Source organism: Heterodontus francisci, chromosome 19, assembly GCF_036365525.1.
Source record: "Heterodontus francisci isolate sHetFra1 chromosome 19, sHetFra1.hap1, whole genome shotgun sequence".
Classification (NCBI taxonomy): domain Eukaryota; kingdom Metazoa; phylum Chordata; class Chondrichthyes; order Heterodontiformes; family Heterodontidae; genus Heterodontus; species Heterodontus francisci.
Genome location: NC_090389.1, coordinates 70,067,959 through 70,083,847, shown reverse-complemented (window position 1 = coordinate 70,083,847; position 15,889 = coordinate 70,067,959). Strand labels below are relative to the sequence as shown.

Below are 15,889 nucleotides of genomic sequence, written 5' to 3'. Positions count from 1 at the left end.
TCATTTAGTCCTGAGGATTTATTCATTTTTAAGCCTGCTAAAACGGCTAATACTTCCTCCCTTTCAATGCTAATATATTCAAGTATATCACAATCCCCCTCCCTGATCTCTACACCTACATCGTCCTTCTCCATAGTGAACACAGATGAAAAGTAATCATTTAAAACTGCACCTTTGTCCTCCTGCTCCACGCAAAGATTGCCACGTTGGTCCCTAATAGGCCCCACTCTTTCCCTGGTTATCCTCTTACCCTTAATATACTTATAAAACACCTTAGGATTTTCCTTTATCTTGCCTGCCAGTGTTTTTTCATGTCCCCTCTTCACTCTCCTAATTACATTTTTAAGTGCCACCCTACACTTTCTATACTCCTCGAGTGCCTCCGCTGTTTTCAGCGCTTGGGATCTGCCGTAACCCTCCTTTTTTTTTCCTGATCCAATCCTCTATCCCTTGTCATCTAGGCTTCCCTGGGCCTGTTAATCCTACCCTTCACCTTAACGGGTACATGTTGGCTTTGAACTCTCACAATTTCCTCTTTGAATGACTCCCACTGATGTGATGTAGACTTTCCTACAAGTAGCTGCTCCCAGTCCGCTTTGGCCAGATTCTGTTTTATCATATTGAAATCGGCCGTCCCCCAATTTAGTACCTTTGTTTCTGGTCCATCTTTGTCCTTTTCAATAACTACCTTAAATCTTAGAGTTATGGTCACTATCCCCGAAATGCTCCCCCACTGACACTTCTACCACTTGACCGGCTTCATTCCCTAGGATTAGGTCCAGTACTGCCCCTTCTCTTGTAGGACTTTCTACATTCTGGCTCATAAAGCTCTCCTGTATGCATTTTAATAGTTCTGCCCCCTTTAAGCCTTTTGCACTAAGACTACTATCCCAGTTAATATTGGGGAAGTTGAAATCCCCTACTATTATTATCCTGTTATTTTTGCACCTCTGAGAGATTTGCCTACATATCTGCTCCTCTATCTCTTCCTGACTGTTTGGAGGCCTGTAGTACACGCCCAGCCAAATGATTGCCCCCTTTTTGTTTTTAAGTTCTACACAAATGACCTAATTTGAGGAACCTTCTAAGATATCATCCCTCCTTACTGCAGTAATTGACTCCTTGATCAACAGTGCAATGCCACCTCCTGTTTTATCCCCTCCCCTGTCGCGCCTGAAGATTCTATACCCTGGAATATTGAGCTCCCAGTCCTGCCCCTCCCTCAACCATGTCTCTGTGATAGCAATAATATCTTAATCCCATGTGCTAATCAGCGCCCTCAATTCATCTGCTTTACTAGTAAGACTCCTTGCATTGAAATAGATGCAATCCAACCTTGCATTTTTTACTTGTGCCTTCGCAGGTCTATATTTGCTTTGCTTTCCAGACAGACTCACTTTCTGTTCTATATTACCCCCTACTGTACCTCCACTCTCTATCCCATCCCCCTGCCAAATTAGTTTAAACACCCCCCCAACAGCGCTAGCAAACCTCCCAGCAAGGATGCTTGTCCCATTCCGGTTCAGGTGCAACCTGTCCAACCTGTACAGGGCCCACCTTTGCCACAAACAGAGCCAGTGATCCAGGAAACTAAAGCCCTCCCTCCTGCACCATCTCCTCAGCCACGCATTCATCTGCTCTATCCTATTTCTAAACTCACTAGCACGTGGCAACGGGAGTAATCCAGAGATTACAACCTTAGAGGTCCTGCTTTTTAATCTGCTACCTAGCTTCCTAAATTCTTGTTGCAGGACCTCATCCCTTTTTTTACCTATGTCGTTGGTACCAATGTGTACCACGACATCTGGCTGCTCACCCTCCCCCTTCAGATTGTCCTGCAGCCGCTCCGTGACATCCTTGACCCTAGCACCGGGGAGGCAACATACCATCCTGGAGTCGCATTTGCGACTGCAGAAATGCCCATCTGTACCCCTTACGATAGAATCTCCTATCACTGTAGCTCTTCCACTCCATTTTCAGCCCTGCTGTGCAGCAGAGCCATCCCTGGTGCCACGGAGCTCGCTGGTGTTGCTTTCCCCTGGGAGGCCATCCCCCACCAACAGTATCCAAAGCGGTATATCTGTTTGAGAGGGGGATCGGCACAGGGGACTCCTGTACTACCTGCCTGTGCCTACTACTCCGCCTGGTGGTCATCCATCCCTTTTCTGTCTGTGCTGCCATTACCTGCTTGTGACCACCTCTCTAAACGTGCTATCCTTTGCTTTTGTGCTGAAAATGACCAAATTGCATCAGGTCTTTCTCATCTTTCATTGCTAACAACAAAGTCCCATTGCAGTTTGTCCCAAGCTTGTGTCTTATAAAAATGTTCAGAACTCTTGAGCATGAAACAAAACTGCTCCCTCTGGCTTAAGTGCAAGATCCAGGGCCATGCTGTAAAGTTGATATATGGCAAAAAGGAAATACTGCAGGGGGGAAGGCCTCAAGCTGTACATTAAAAGAAAAAATCCTATGACACAATTGAAAGGAAATTCTCCAACTATCCTGGCTAACATTCATCCCTCAACCAATTGAGGGATGAAGGGTCCGATGAAGGGTCACTGACCCGAAACGTTAACTCTGCTTCTCTTTCCACAGATGCTGCCAGACCTGCTGAGTGATTCCAGTATTTCTTGTTTTTATTTCAGATTTCCAGCATCTGCAGTATTTTGCTTTTATGATATTATTTAAGAATATGCTGACTCTGACACTTCTATGATACATATATTCTTTACATAATAACAGAAAATGCTGAAAATACTCAGGTTTGACAGCATCTGTGGAGAGCGAATCAGAGTTTATGTTTCAGGTCAATGACCTTTCTGCTTTTCATATGCACACATCCCCCAGACTTGTCTTTTGTTTCTTTACTTGCACTATTATTGCTCCCTTCTGCATTTCACCTTTATCCCTTTTCTCATTTAATCTCTCCTGCCTTCCACCTTATCACAGACCTTGCCTTTTGATCTCCCCAACCCCCTTACCTTAGCCTTTTTATTTGCTTAAACCTGTTACATTTCTAACATTTTTTCCAGTTCTGCGGCAAGGTCATTAACCTGAAATGTTCACGCTTTTTGTCTCCATTGATGCTGCCAGACCTGCTGACTATTTCCAGCATTTTCTGTTTTTATTTCAGATTTTGATCATCTGTAGTATTTTGCTTTTGTTCCTTACATGTTTGTTTTGATCGTTATAGAGCCCCTGTTGTTGTTGGCATCCTTCCATCTACGAAAGATGGTGGACATGCAGCAAACAATCCATTTAGGTGGGATGTCTTCTCTTGGCGCACCTTTGCTGATGGCTGTGAAGGCCAATTCATGAGAAGCAGGTTCTGCCACAAGTGCCGTACGTGAAGCTGCCAAGTGAAATAGTGAATTGTTTTCGGCATTGGCGCCTATTACTAAGCTGTTGTAGTCACTGGTTGTTGTGCTAGTGCACACCAGTCCACAGGATGTGTCGCCATTTCCCTCTTTCGCCAGTTAGTGACTGCCAAGTTCGATGGTCGACATTTAGGGCCTTCATGTCATGCTTGCAAGAATCCTTGAAGCGGAGCTTCGGGCATCCCACTGGTTGTCTGGCCCAGCTACCTCACCGTACAGAAGGTCCTGTGTACGTTTTTTTATCTTACTAAAAGATTTTGTTTTCTTTTAGGCTTTGGTTCTTTTAGATGTCACACCTGACCAGTCAATGGTGGATGAAGGAGTTGCACGAGAGGTTATAAATCGTATCCAAAAGCTTCGAAAGAAGGCAAGTTTTTTTTTCTTGTCTCCCCCTTTCTTCTATTCCTGACATTTTTCAGAAGGCATAGATTCCTTGCTGCAGTGCAATTCCACTAACACGTGGTACCTGCCAGAATCTCACCCAACTGACTGTTCTTCCCATGTGAGCCAAGATACTGGTTGGCAGAGTATCTCCTCATGGCAGCACGGCACCACAACAGAGCTCAATCCTGTGTCCATTCACAAATTTGAGCATAGATTTTGGGACAATGAACCTAGCCTGATATTTTCCCCATTCTCAAACTCATCCTGGAGCTGCTGAACCCAATTTTAACTTTCAATTTAAAAACTCCATCTCCGACAGTTCTCTTCCTCGACTTCTCTGTCTACATCTCTGGGGATAGGCTGTCTACTAATATTCATTATATGCCCGCTGACTCCCACAGCTACCGCGACTACACTTCTTCACACCCTACCCTCCTGTAAGGACTCCATTCCATTCTCCCAGTTTCTCCGTCTCCGACGCATCTGCGCTGATGATGCAACCTTCCGCGACAGCACTTCTGATATGTCTTCCTTTTTCCTCAACCAAACATTCCCCCTCACTGTGGTTGACAGGGCCCTCAACTGGGTCTGGCCCATTTCCCGCACCTCTACCCTCACCCCTTCCCCTCCCTCCCTGAACCGCAGCAGGGTTCCCCTTGTCCTCACTTTCCACCCCACCAGCCTTCGCATCCAAAGGATCATCCTCCACCATTTCTGCCACCTCCAGCATGATGCCACTACCAAACACATCTTCCCCTCCCCTCCCCTCCCCTGTCAGCATTCCAAAAGGATCTTTCCCTCTGTGGCACCCTGGTCCACTCCTTCATTACCCCCAACACCTCATCCCCTTCCCACGGCACCTTTCCATGCAATCGCAGGAGGTGTAATACCTGCACTTTTGCATCCTCACTAACCAAGGCCCCAAACACTCCTTTCAGGTGAAGCAGCGATTTACTTGTACTTCTTTCAATGTAGTATACTGTATTCGCTGATCACAATGCGATCTCCGCTACACTGGGGAGACCAAATGCAGATTGGGTGAGCACTTTGCGGAACACCTCCACTCAGTCCGAAAGCATCACCCCGAGCTTCCAGTTGCTTTCCATTTCAGCACATCCCCATGCTGTCATGCCCACATATCTGTCCTGGGCTTGCTGCAGTGTTCCAGTGAGCATTAGCGCAAGCTCGAGGAACAGCATCTCATGTGCTGATTAGGCACATTACAGCCTGCTGGACTGAACATTGAGTTCAATAATTTCAGAGCATGATTGGCTCCCCCTTTTTAATTTCAGTTATTTTTTTCTTTTATTTTAGTTTGTTTCATCATTCATTTTTCTTACCATGTGCCTACCCACTGTTTTTTCATGTTTGTGCTTTGGGCCAGGGCTGTTCATTTTTCTGTCCATTAACACCCTCTCTGCACTACGCTTTGACTTTGAACACACCATTAACATACAGTTTGCCTTTGCTTTATGACCTTCTGATCAGTTATTCTCTGTGACCTTGTCCTATCAATACCTTGCCGTTGTTATTTCTTGCCCCACCCCCGCTTTATTTGCTTCAAACCTATTGCATTTCTAACCTTTGCCAGTTCTGATGAAGGGTCACTGACCTGAATCGTTAACTCTGCTTCTCTCTCCACAGATGCTGCCAGACCTGCTGAGTATTTCCAGCATTTCTTCTTTTTATTTCAGATTTCCAGCATCTGCAGTATTTTGCTTTTATTTAACTTTTAGTTACTGTCTATAGAGCTCACACAGAGCTTTGATTCTGGGAGCTTGTCTGTCTGGCTTAGATGGTCACCAGCTGAAATGGATGTTTCATCGGGAGAACTTCTGAGATGAATTCATAAACCGTATTGCTAGTTAACGATTTTCTTTATTGAGACAATTATAGATGCATCATAGTACTGATTTACTAGATTTCTTCAGAAAAGGCATGTCCTAGGTACAAGCCACCATATTCCCAAGTAATCATCTGTTAAATTAATACCAGCATTGCTGCTTGTCAAACCAGAGATTGTGTAACGCCCCAGCTGATAGTTGGAACTCTCCATCCCAGACGGCTGTGACTGCTTAATCATTGAGTGTTTTCAAGACTGACATTGATAGATTCTTGGGAACTAAGGGAATCGGGGATATGGGGATAGGGTGGGAAAGTGAAGTTGATATAAGAATTCAGCCATGATCTTATTGAATGATAGATCAGACTGAAGGGCCCCTGCTCATAATTCTTGGGTTTTTATGACAAAATACAGAAAATGGTAAGTAGTTCCTCAGTTTGTAAATTTTAAAAAATACCACAATCTACAGTGTGGGGTTAACATAAATCATTTATAAATTTATCTGAACTTCGAAATACCTTATTCTTTTGTAATCCTCTGCAGACAGTTTACTGGTACATAACTATTTAATATTTTCAATAAATGTGTGTAGTTATTTTTCTGCAAATTAGTTATATTCAGTTGGTGCATGCTGACTTTTGTTTTTTAATAGTTCATAAAGATTGTTAAGTGAGCAAATTTAACATTTTTGATGTGTAGCTGAGAAGAAATACTGGAGTGTTCAGAGAATTTTCTAGCTTTATTTAAATAGGTTTTAGCTTTTTTTTTTAAACAGCTTTTTGTTAAGAGTGAAAACTGGAGAAGTTAATAGCCTGCTAGAATGAGCTTGTATTCAGTAGACATTTTCTGTCAGCTCATTTTTATTTTTTCTGGAGGGCAGAAAATGATTGGTGTCTAAGCTGATTAAAGTAACTTATATTTGCTCACATTTGTCAAAATTGGGACCAGGTAGCACATTCTATGAAAACCCTAGGGGGTTCAATCATCATGAAGCCACAGTTTTTTTTTAAGTGGATTACTCAATCTCACATATTGCTGCATATTGAATGCTATAATTATATGGGTTTGATCACTTATGTTGTATTTGCAGGTTTTTGGCAGCTCTACTTTTGAAGCCCACTATATTAAATAGTTTATTTCTTTTCAAAGTCAATTTCTTGTGTTTCATATCATAATATTGATTATTGAAATTTGCTTGCTATTAATGATTACATGCCACTATTTTCCTTGCAGTTGGATTTTTGTTCAATGATCTGTACCTATTAGCTATTCAGAATACTAAAAATAATCTTTTAACTGGGGAAGGTGGAGTTTACAAGAAATTCTAAATTTTGAGGGTTACTTTTATTCATTTTATCTGGATATATCTGATAATTTTCACATTATGGCTTCCAAAGTGTCCTGTTGCTGCATTCAGTTAATGTGGTAAATACAGTGCTTCCTGAAGTTTTAATCAGTGTTTTCAATGCTTCAAGATGATTTTATTGTTGATAATGTGCCATATAAAGGTTTTATTGATCTGAAGTGATCAGTTTTCACCTGAAGTGAGAACAAGTGAAGATGTTTATCATACTATGTTTCTCATGATGTCCCGGTTTATGTTTTCATTAATAATTAAAAAAAAAAATTATGTAGTAACATCTCTTATTGCTACTTGATATTCTATTTATAAGAATGCAAATGTGAAAAAATTGTTCAGTGTACAATTCTAACCTGTTGAAAATTGATATTTAGATGAAAGTGGTAAATTTCTATCCTTTTTAATGCACAAGTACACTATCTTTTTATTATATTTTTGGATCCCTATTTGGGACCCCTTGTTATTATTTTAAAAAAGCTAATTTCCTCATGATGCTCTCCATTGTGGGTGGTACAGTGGCGCAGTTGTTAGCACCACAGCCTCACAGCTCCAGGGACCCAGGTTCAATTCTGGGTACTGCCTGTGCGGAGTTTGCAAGTTCTCCCTGTGACCGCGTGGGTTTTCGCCGGGTGCTCCGGTTTCCTCCCACCGCCAAAGACTTGCAGGTGATAGGTAAATTGGCCATTGTAAAGTGTAGGTGGGTGATGGGGAATATGGGATTACTGTAGGGTTAGTATAAATGGGTGGTTCTTGGTCGGCACAGACTCGGTGGGCCGAAGGGCCTGTTTCAGTGCTGTATCTCTAAATAAATAAAAATAAAATTTGCTAATTTACAGAACAAACAGTTGATTTGCTTCATGTCTTCCAGAAGTAAATTATTGGGAACTTTTAGATGCTTAGCAGCCTACTGTCACTCCATGGTGTAGCACAATAGTAGTCAAGCTGTGCCATCTTGTCAGTGCTCTCAATATCAAACTTGATCCAGTAATCATTACAAGAAATGATAAGGGAATTTATTAAATTTATACTTACAGGCGCATCTAGTACCCTCAGACGAGATCACTGTTTATTACAACTCCCAGCCAACAGGAGAGTATTTGGATAATGTTATTCAAGATCACATTGACTTTATCTTGGGAACTGTAAAAGCTTCTTTGAAGCCCTACCCAGTACCAGTTTCTGCTGGAGTGATTATACAGGAAAAAACACAGGTAAAGCTTCCAAACTTTATTCCTGTCTTGCACATTGTTAGTCAGGGAGTCACAATAGTTTCAAATGTAAATGGTTACATTTGATGCAAGGAAAAGATGAATGCTAAATTCAGTGTTGCATAGCTCTCCTGGGTTTTACCTCAATGAGGTTAGGCTGACCAATTTTCGTAGTGAAGATCAGTTATGCATATCCTATTATGTATAAAGTGAAGCCTTTGGTCTGTTAATAGATTTCTTTTTATTTATTAAATATATGATATTTATAGTTTTTAGTAAAGTGTAATTCAGTTAATTTTAAGAATCTACGTAAGATGAGAGGAGGCCCTTCCTGCAAGTGAGCCTCATTGCACGATTGACCAAGGAGCAGGAATCTATTGTTCCCAGCCAGTGAGAATATTATATAGGGCATTAACTAATGATGAAAGGATGGAAAAAGTGAAGCATTTTTCATAGTGTACAATGTGAATTTTATTTGTTAGAAACCACAAAGAAAGAAGATTAGAAATTTGCCAGGTCTTCCTGCCTCCAGGCCATTCTAATGAAATGACTGAAAGGGAAAGGTCTAACACTTCTTTGAACAACTCATTTGTTTTATCAAGGACTGCAACTTTGAATGAAGTATGCCTATGTGGAGCTGCCTGATGTACATGAACAGCTAAATTTTGTTCTTAAAAGGATTTTAATCTTTTTTTATTTTGTGTTTGTAACAAACATTTTTCATCTTTGGAATTTGGCTTGTAACAATCTGCCTGTTAAAAAAAAAAGTGCTAATGATTGTTGGGGAAAGTTGAAAGCAGAAAATTGTGCTGGAAGTCAAAATAAGAAGTATAAACTTTATTCTTCTCCTATTGTTAGTTGAAGGGTTCACATCTGGATTTGACTGTTGTGAAAGGAGCCTCAACAATCTGTGCTCCAGGTTTGGGCATTACGTGTGCATATGTCAATCTCAAGGTTTCTGTAGATGGAAAAAAGCAAGGTAATAACTAGCAACATTGTGTTTTTGTATTCAATATGCTGTATATTTATAGAAGGATACCCTACAATTTGCATCCTGGTTTATACTTTGGTGTAAGATTCAAATCATTCTCTTTCATAGTTTGGAGCTCCTAAACAAGCAATAGAAGGGCTTCCATTCGTCCATGAGCGAGGTTCAGCATCCAGCTGTAAGGTGGTTTAGTGACAAAAAGGGGAACAGTTCTAGCAAGGGTGGGCTCCAACTTAGAATTAATTATTTCTGAGCAGCCTAGAGTGGCACTTTTAATATGGCAGGCCTTTTGTCAAAGTACCTTTCATGAGGATCTGCTTTAAGCAATTGGTAATGAGTAATACTGGTGTGTAATATTGGTCTTGGACATATCACGCCAACTGAGAAGTTGTAAGGTGTCTTACATAGGTCCTACATACACACTAAGGGTAGATGTTTACCAAATAGCTGTTGACAAAATTCTGAAGGTAGGGATTAAAGCTGCTGGAAGCTGTTACCAGGAGGCCAAGTATTCCGTGGGTACTGGCATGTGTCAACGTTGTGATCAGGAGGATGTCGACAATTCACTTGCATATTTTTTGGAGAGTTGTATTCATTATGCTGCTGAGTTGTTTGTCATTCCCGTATGCCTAACTAAGGCTGAAACATATGCTTGTCAGTTGTCTGAAAATTAGTAACTATCCTGAGGCTGGCTGAGAAAAGCAAGCTGTCTTTTGGTTTCAGTTGACTTCAGAGATTGGAACAGAGTTGATCCTGTGCAGCAAACTCAATAATCTGATACTTGCAGGCAGGCCCACAATATTTAAGGTAATGTTGATTTTGACCAGGCAACCTGGTTTAATTACTCTACTTGGAGGAGTAGACCTTACAGTCGGTGTTGAAATTATTCCAACTCGACTGAGAGTAATCCTGCAAGCCAGTGCTGTAATGGATAGGAAAAAGAGTGGGAAGCTCACCAGTGCATCGATTTATTTATTTTTGTTTTTTTTTATTTAGAGATTCAGCACTGAAACAGGCCCTTCGGCCCACTGAGTCTGTGCCGACCATCAACCATCCATTTATACTAATCCTACACTAATCCCATATTCCTACCACATCCCCAGCTGTCCCTATATTCCCCTACCACCTACCTATACTAGGGGCAGTTTATAATGTCCAATTTACCTATCAACCTGCAAGTCTTTTGGTGGTGGGAGGAAACCGGAATACCCGGCGAAAACCCACACAGACACAGGGAGAACTTGCAAACTCCACACAGGCAGTACCCAGAATTGAACCCAGGTCGCTGGAGCTGTGAGGCTGCGGTGCTAACCACTGTGCCGCCCTAAACTCATGAATACCCATGAATGCATTTAGAATCCCTAAAACTTGGATTCTTACCAACCTGAAAATAAATCGTATTGGCTTAAATAAATGGGTTGGATCCATTTGGAGCTAGTATGTGAACTCCACATCAGATAAATAGAATATCAGGTATACAAAAGGTTTTTCTCTGTAGATTTCTCACAAGTTTGATTTGGCGACTCCTATAATGATGGTCTTATGCAAGTGTCAGAAACAGTGCTGACCATGAAAAGAGCTGAGTCAATATAACAGTCTACTTTAAAGAAGGATATTTTATTTGGATTATTGTTTATGAATATATTTCCATGTAGCTTGAATAACCACCTAGAAAATGTTTGCTAATTTGGATCAATAGCCCTGAATATAGAATTCCAGTTCTGACACCTAATGCACAATTAGCCCCAATACAAAATGACACATGCCATATACAAAATTTGTAATAGGCTTTGTTCTCAGGTATAATCAAAACTGTGGAATACCATTGCAGTTCTCATTATTAAAACACAGATCTTGATTTACATTTCAGATGGTGTGATACTACTGGAAAATCCAAAGGGAGATAACATTCTGGACTTCGTTAAGCTGAAAAATGTGATCATCAACATATTTAAGCTGCAGACAACAAAATTCGCTATCTATCATGATAAAAGTGGTAAATATGTACCTAGTTTTGGAAATTGTATATTGTGTGAATCTCCACTAGTTCCTTGTAAGATATTGGCCCAAGTCTTTCTGGAAAAATAACAGTGACTTCACAAGGCACCCTGTTACTAATGCACAAATCGGTCAGCAAGTTCAGGCGAAGAAGAGATGTGGGGTAAGTTATGAATTGCCATAACATTCTGGTTGATTTATGCCATTCTGCTATTTGCCTTGCATAAATGGCAGCTCGCCTTCAATTATTTTTAAGAATTTGCACATTAAACTCTACTTAAATTCATCGCAGAAAGTTGGGCAGGTATTGAACAAGTATCCTTTTAATCACATGACAATTGTTAATGTACTACCAGTCCACCTCTTCAGGTCAAAAGGGTAGCTATTTAAATTGTTGAGTCTCATTCCTGTATGTCATAAATTCTTCTTGGACATTGAAAAAAAAATATTACTTTTTTTTTCTTTTCCATTCTGGCCCCTTTTTTCTGTCTCTCTCAATCCAGTCTTTTTATTTCTCTTTCTGTACCTGATATGACTTTAATTCACCCACTCTGATTCATGCTCCTTTTCCATTTTTCTCTGTTTCTTTCTCAACCCTTCAATCACATCGAGTAAGGAAATAGATATAGGTCTTGTCATTCTCTAAAGTTTCTGATGCCCCATTTCTCCTGCTGGTATCAGTTTTCACTTCGAGCCGCTTGCAGGGCATAACATTTCAGAACTGAAGGGTGCAGGAAGATGTCTAACTAACAATACACACCATGAGATGCTCGCTGCAGCAAGATTTGGGCCATAACGTTTGTTTTTACTGTTGCAGTTTATGATTTTATCAGAATTCGTAGGCTGTGTTGCAAACTTGTAAATGCTTCCAACTATCTGGTTTAAATGTCTGAGCTACTAGATTTCTTATGAATATAGTTTCTGGTAAAAGATATCAGTAGTATGTTTAAATGGGTAAATTTAGAATAAAATTAAGATCATTGCAGAATATTTGACTCAAATAGTAGGAAGTGAGTCAGAAGGCACTGTCTGATCTGCATGAGGTTGTATTTAGTTTAGTATAATAGGTACATTTAATTTTTTTAAAGCTTTTTTGTTTATTTGGTGGCTAGCATTATGTCATAGCTGTGCTTTCTAATTAGATTCAAATACGCAGATGCAGTGTTATTGATTAATAAGCATTAGCAAAATTGGGATTAACAGAAAAAAAATTTTACTCAGCAAAGTTAATAAAAATGCAGTGTACGTTTTATTGAAGTTAATACATGAACACCACCTGGTGTGGAATGGGGCAAATTTAAAAGTATTTTAACAATTTATAGGCGAGATTTCTCTTATAGAGTCTTTCTCACTTTTAACTCTTGTCCCAACAAGACTATGACCAATATGGTAACAGGGTGCTTGGTGTAATTCAGGAAAACTTAATTAAGAAATAACAGGCTACACTTAACAAAATTCAGGGAACGACTTTATAGCTCTCATGGTTCTGTTTTCCGATCGAGTTTTGGTCGCAGACGACGTGAAGTCTCTTTCAGTTCTTCTGTTCTCTCTTTGCTGTGTGCAGGAGTTGATGGTTTTTCACATGCTGGAGTTCTTCTTTGGAATCTGTGCAACAAGGCATCATGGACCCTGGCTTTTAACCCTTTTTGGCCATCAGGCCACCTTGTGCTTGGCCTGATGATTGGTTCAGACTCTATGATGTCGGTTGCTAGACCAGTCTAATTGGGACTTAAGTAGGATACCTGCCAGTAATTATGAATAAAACTATGAAACGCTCTATTCAGTTCTTATCTCCTTATGCTGACAATATGGAATTTGTTCAAGAACTGATTTTTTGTTAGTTTTAAGCTGTTGAATGTTCTCGGTCCACAGTGCCTTTTTGCTGACAGTATGACCGTGAGTTACAGAAAATGATTCTTTAAACATTTTAAAACATTCTTTAAACATTTTCATTATTAAAGCTACATAATTAAGACATACACAATTTTAATACATGTACATCTTATCTAACTCTAAAGATTTTAGGATTAATTGTGACTGATTAATCACTTTTATTATGTTCATGTAAAATGTAAGACATCTTTTAACTAATGTTTTATTAGTAGATTAAAAGATAAAGTAAATTCTAACCACCCCAAAACTACCTAGAAATTTCTGGTCGAGTAATTGGACTGAAATTTAATCTACTTAACTGTATTTTAATTTCATTCAATCTTTTCTGGGCACTTTGGCTAAGGTAGCCTGTATGATCACAAGGACCTTAGAAGGAAGCTTTTTGGGTGTTATGTCAGTGCTTCCAAATGAGGGAAAGGGTCTTCCATGTTGGAAACTTTGGAGTGGAAAGTGTATGCTGCATTTTGCAAGATGAAACAGTTAGTCGTATGTGATTCCTTAATCAATCCAAGTTTTATAACGTGAGAGATCGATTTGGTTAACATTGTTTTTAAAAAAGGGAAGGAAATTTGCTTTGTGCCTACTCGGAGGGCCCTATGGCTTTATCATCCTTGTGCCCGTGGAAATACACTCCACCTAGAGTGAGAATTGGTAAGATCGCTTGGAAATGTGTGAATGTAAAGCAGAGAGTTTTAATTTAGGAACAGTTTGTTTGAAAAGTAAAACGAAATTGCATTGAAATAGTCATTTGGCAGTACAGAATTTGAGTATTGCTGAAAATAGAGACATTATGTCGAAGCTTTTCATCTTGCACTCATCAGGACAACCCACAAGAATACCAATGTAAGGGAAAACAGCAAACTTGTACTTTATGAGAAGAGTGCACTGATTGGTTGGCAAGCGAACTCTGGTCGAGGCGTTGCCATGGAGAATGCACCAGTTAACAGTGACTGACAGTTAACTGCCAAGCTTCGTTTGAAATTTAAACTAGGCAGTTCGACTCTGATTCATCAAGGCATTGCCCTGAGGAATGAACCAGCGAATGGCCGTCGCTTATTTTGTTTGACTTTTACAGGCACAATGTGTGCATATATTCTTTCTGTCTGCAAAGAACAGGGCCCTGTGAATTAATATATGTAGCTTCTAGTACGCGCAAATGCGCCTCACTGCGAGCCCCACTGACAATTTTAAATTGGTTGTCAGCGTAATTCTTGGCATACTGAGGATTATTTAGCAAATGTTGTCCAATCGCCGAAACACATCTAATGTTGGACACTGTTTTGAGTTTTGAAAGCACACAGCCTGGTTGGGTATGGCCTGTACCTTGCCCGTTGCGAACAGCAGAAGGGACATGTTTAATACCATCCGCCAGTCTTTGGGACGTACGGCTTATATACCTAGCATCACACTGGCATTGAAATTCATATATTACATTACTCATTTGTGTGATAGGCAGGACGCATTGCTGCTGAATAGAATTGTGTGGAAATACGGCTTTATATTTCAATGGTGATTATTTTCATAACAAACTCTGTCATAAGGTTTTAAATATGGCAGCCCTCAAACCAATAATAAATTATATCGTGAATGAAAGTGTCTTCCATTTTACAAGTGAATTGCTTAGCTGGTGAGCAGAATTTTCTGGGCCAGTACATTTGTTAGCTAATTGATATATGGACAGTGATTTGTCTCTCGATTTTCCAAAAGTATTGCATTTATTGTTCAAGGGCATCACACTGGTCAACTTACATTTTCCTTTTTGAATAGCAACAAAAGTAAATTTTAAAATATTTTCAGCTTTTATTTTGTTGCCATCATTACAGAATGTTTTTTGAGTCTAGATATTCATAGGAGCACTAAGGTTCATTTGGCAGGGCAGAAGGAATATTTGGTCAAGGCCAGCTAAGAATATTGACACTTAATGTAATAAATTTTCAAAAAGCAGCTAGCAACAACACCAAATCTTACACAATGTACACAGATAACTTTTTGTCAAGACCTGCTAACTCACTTTTTCCTATTGAATATCCTCTGTATAAAATTTCAAAAGTTGATGGACAGTGTCAGTCTTTCCACTAGCCATGAGGCCCAATTGAGATTAGGATTTTGCTCTCCAGTGGTTTGTGGATGTGAATCTGTGTTGGAGTTGATCTTTCTGTCACTGACAGTTAATCTTGTATTGTGAATAACCTATCACAAGGTTGTGCCTTAGCTAAGATGCTATGATGAATGTTTTGGGCTTACCGGGTAGCCAACACATGATGTGATTTTTATATTGTGGAATTGCTTCCACAATATGCAGGGACTGCCGCTGGTCTGAAGTTTGTTGTGCTTATATTGAGAGGTGAATTTCAGAAACTCAGCAGAACCACTGAAATATAAATCTTAATCTCTGTGCTTCTGGCTGCCGACCAGTTTTAGTGGGTATCCATGCCACCAGAAATATTTAGCAGCATCTTGTTTATAATATAGCACTGCCATCAGATTCTGAGCAACCTCCTGTCATAGCAAAAATATAAGAGCAGCATAAGACCAATATTTCTGTCCCTAAGGTGCAGGTCTTGACGCAGATTGAAGAATGACCAAGTATCTCATTATATGACTGAAAGAGTATGATCATGCACATTCATGGGAACACCCATTACCTCCCAAGTTGTCTGCCAATTCACATACCCTCCTAGTTTGGTTATATACTGGCATTCCTTTGCTAAGTTAAAACTTGAATTTGTTACTTACCAACATTGTGGGAGTGCCATCACCATAACAACTGCAGCAGTTCAAAATCCAGTCAGTATAAGATTCCACCACCTCAGGGTATCTGGAGATTGGCAATAAAAA

At 39.9% G+C, this 15,889-nt stretch overlaps 1 protein-coding gene across 1 annotated transcript in view; it reads left to right on the top strand.

Annotated features, from left to right (window-relative positions):
* The window catches only part of iars1 (isoleucyl-tRNA synthetase 1), a 216,003-nt gene that overhangs the window by 153,745 nt on the left and 46,369 nt on the right, over positions 1 to 15,889 (top strand). The window contains exons 28-31 of the mRNA XM_068051875.1: positions 3,649 to 3,744; positions 7,999 to 8,175; positions 9,031 to 9,151; positions 11,031 to 11,156. Of these exons, the coding sequence (XP_067907976.1) occupies positions 3,649 to 3,744; positions 7,999 to 8,175; positions 9,031 to 9,151; positions 11,031 to 11,156 (520 nt within the window). The remainder of the gene's footprint in view (positions 1 to 3,648; positions 3,745 to 7,998; positions 8,176 to 9,030; positions 9,152 to 11,030; positions 11,157 to 15,889) is intronic.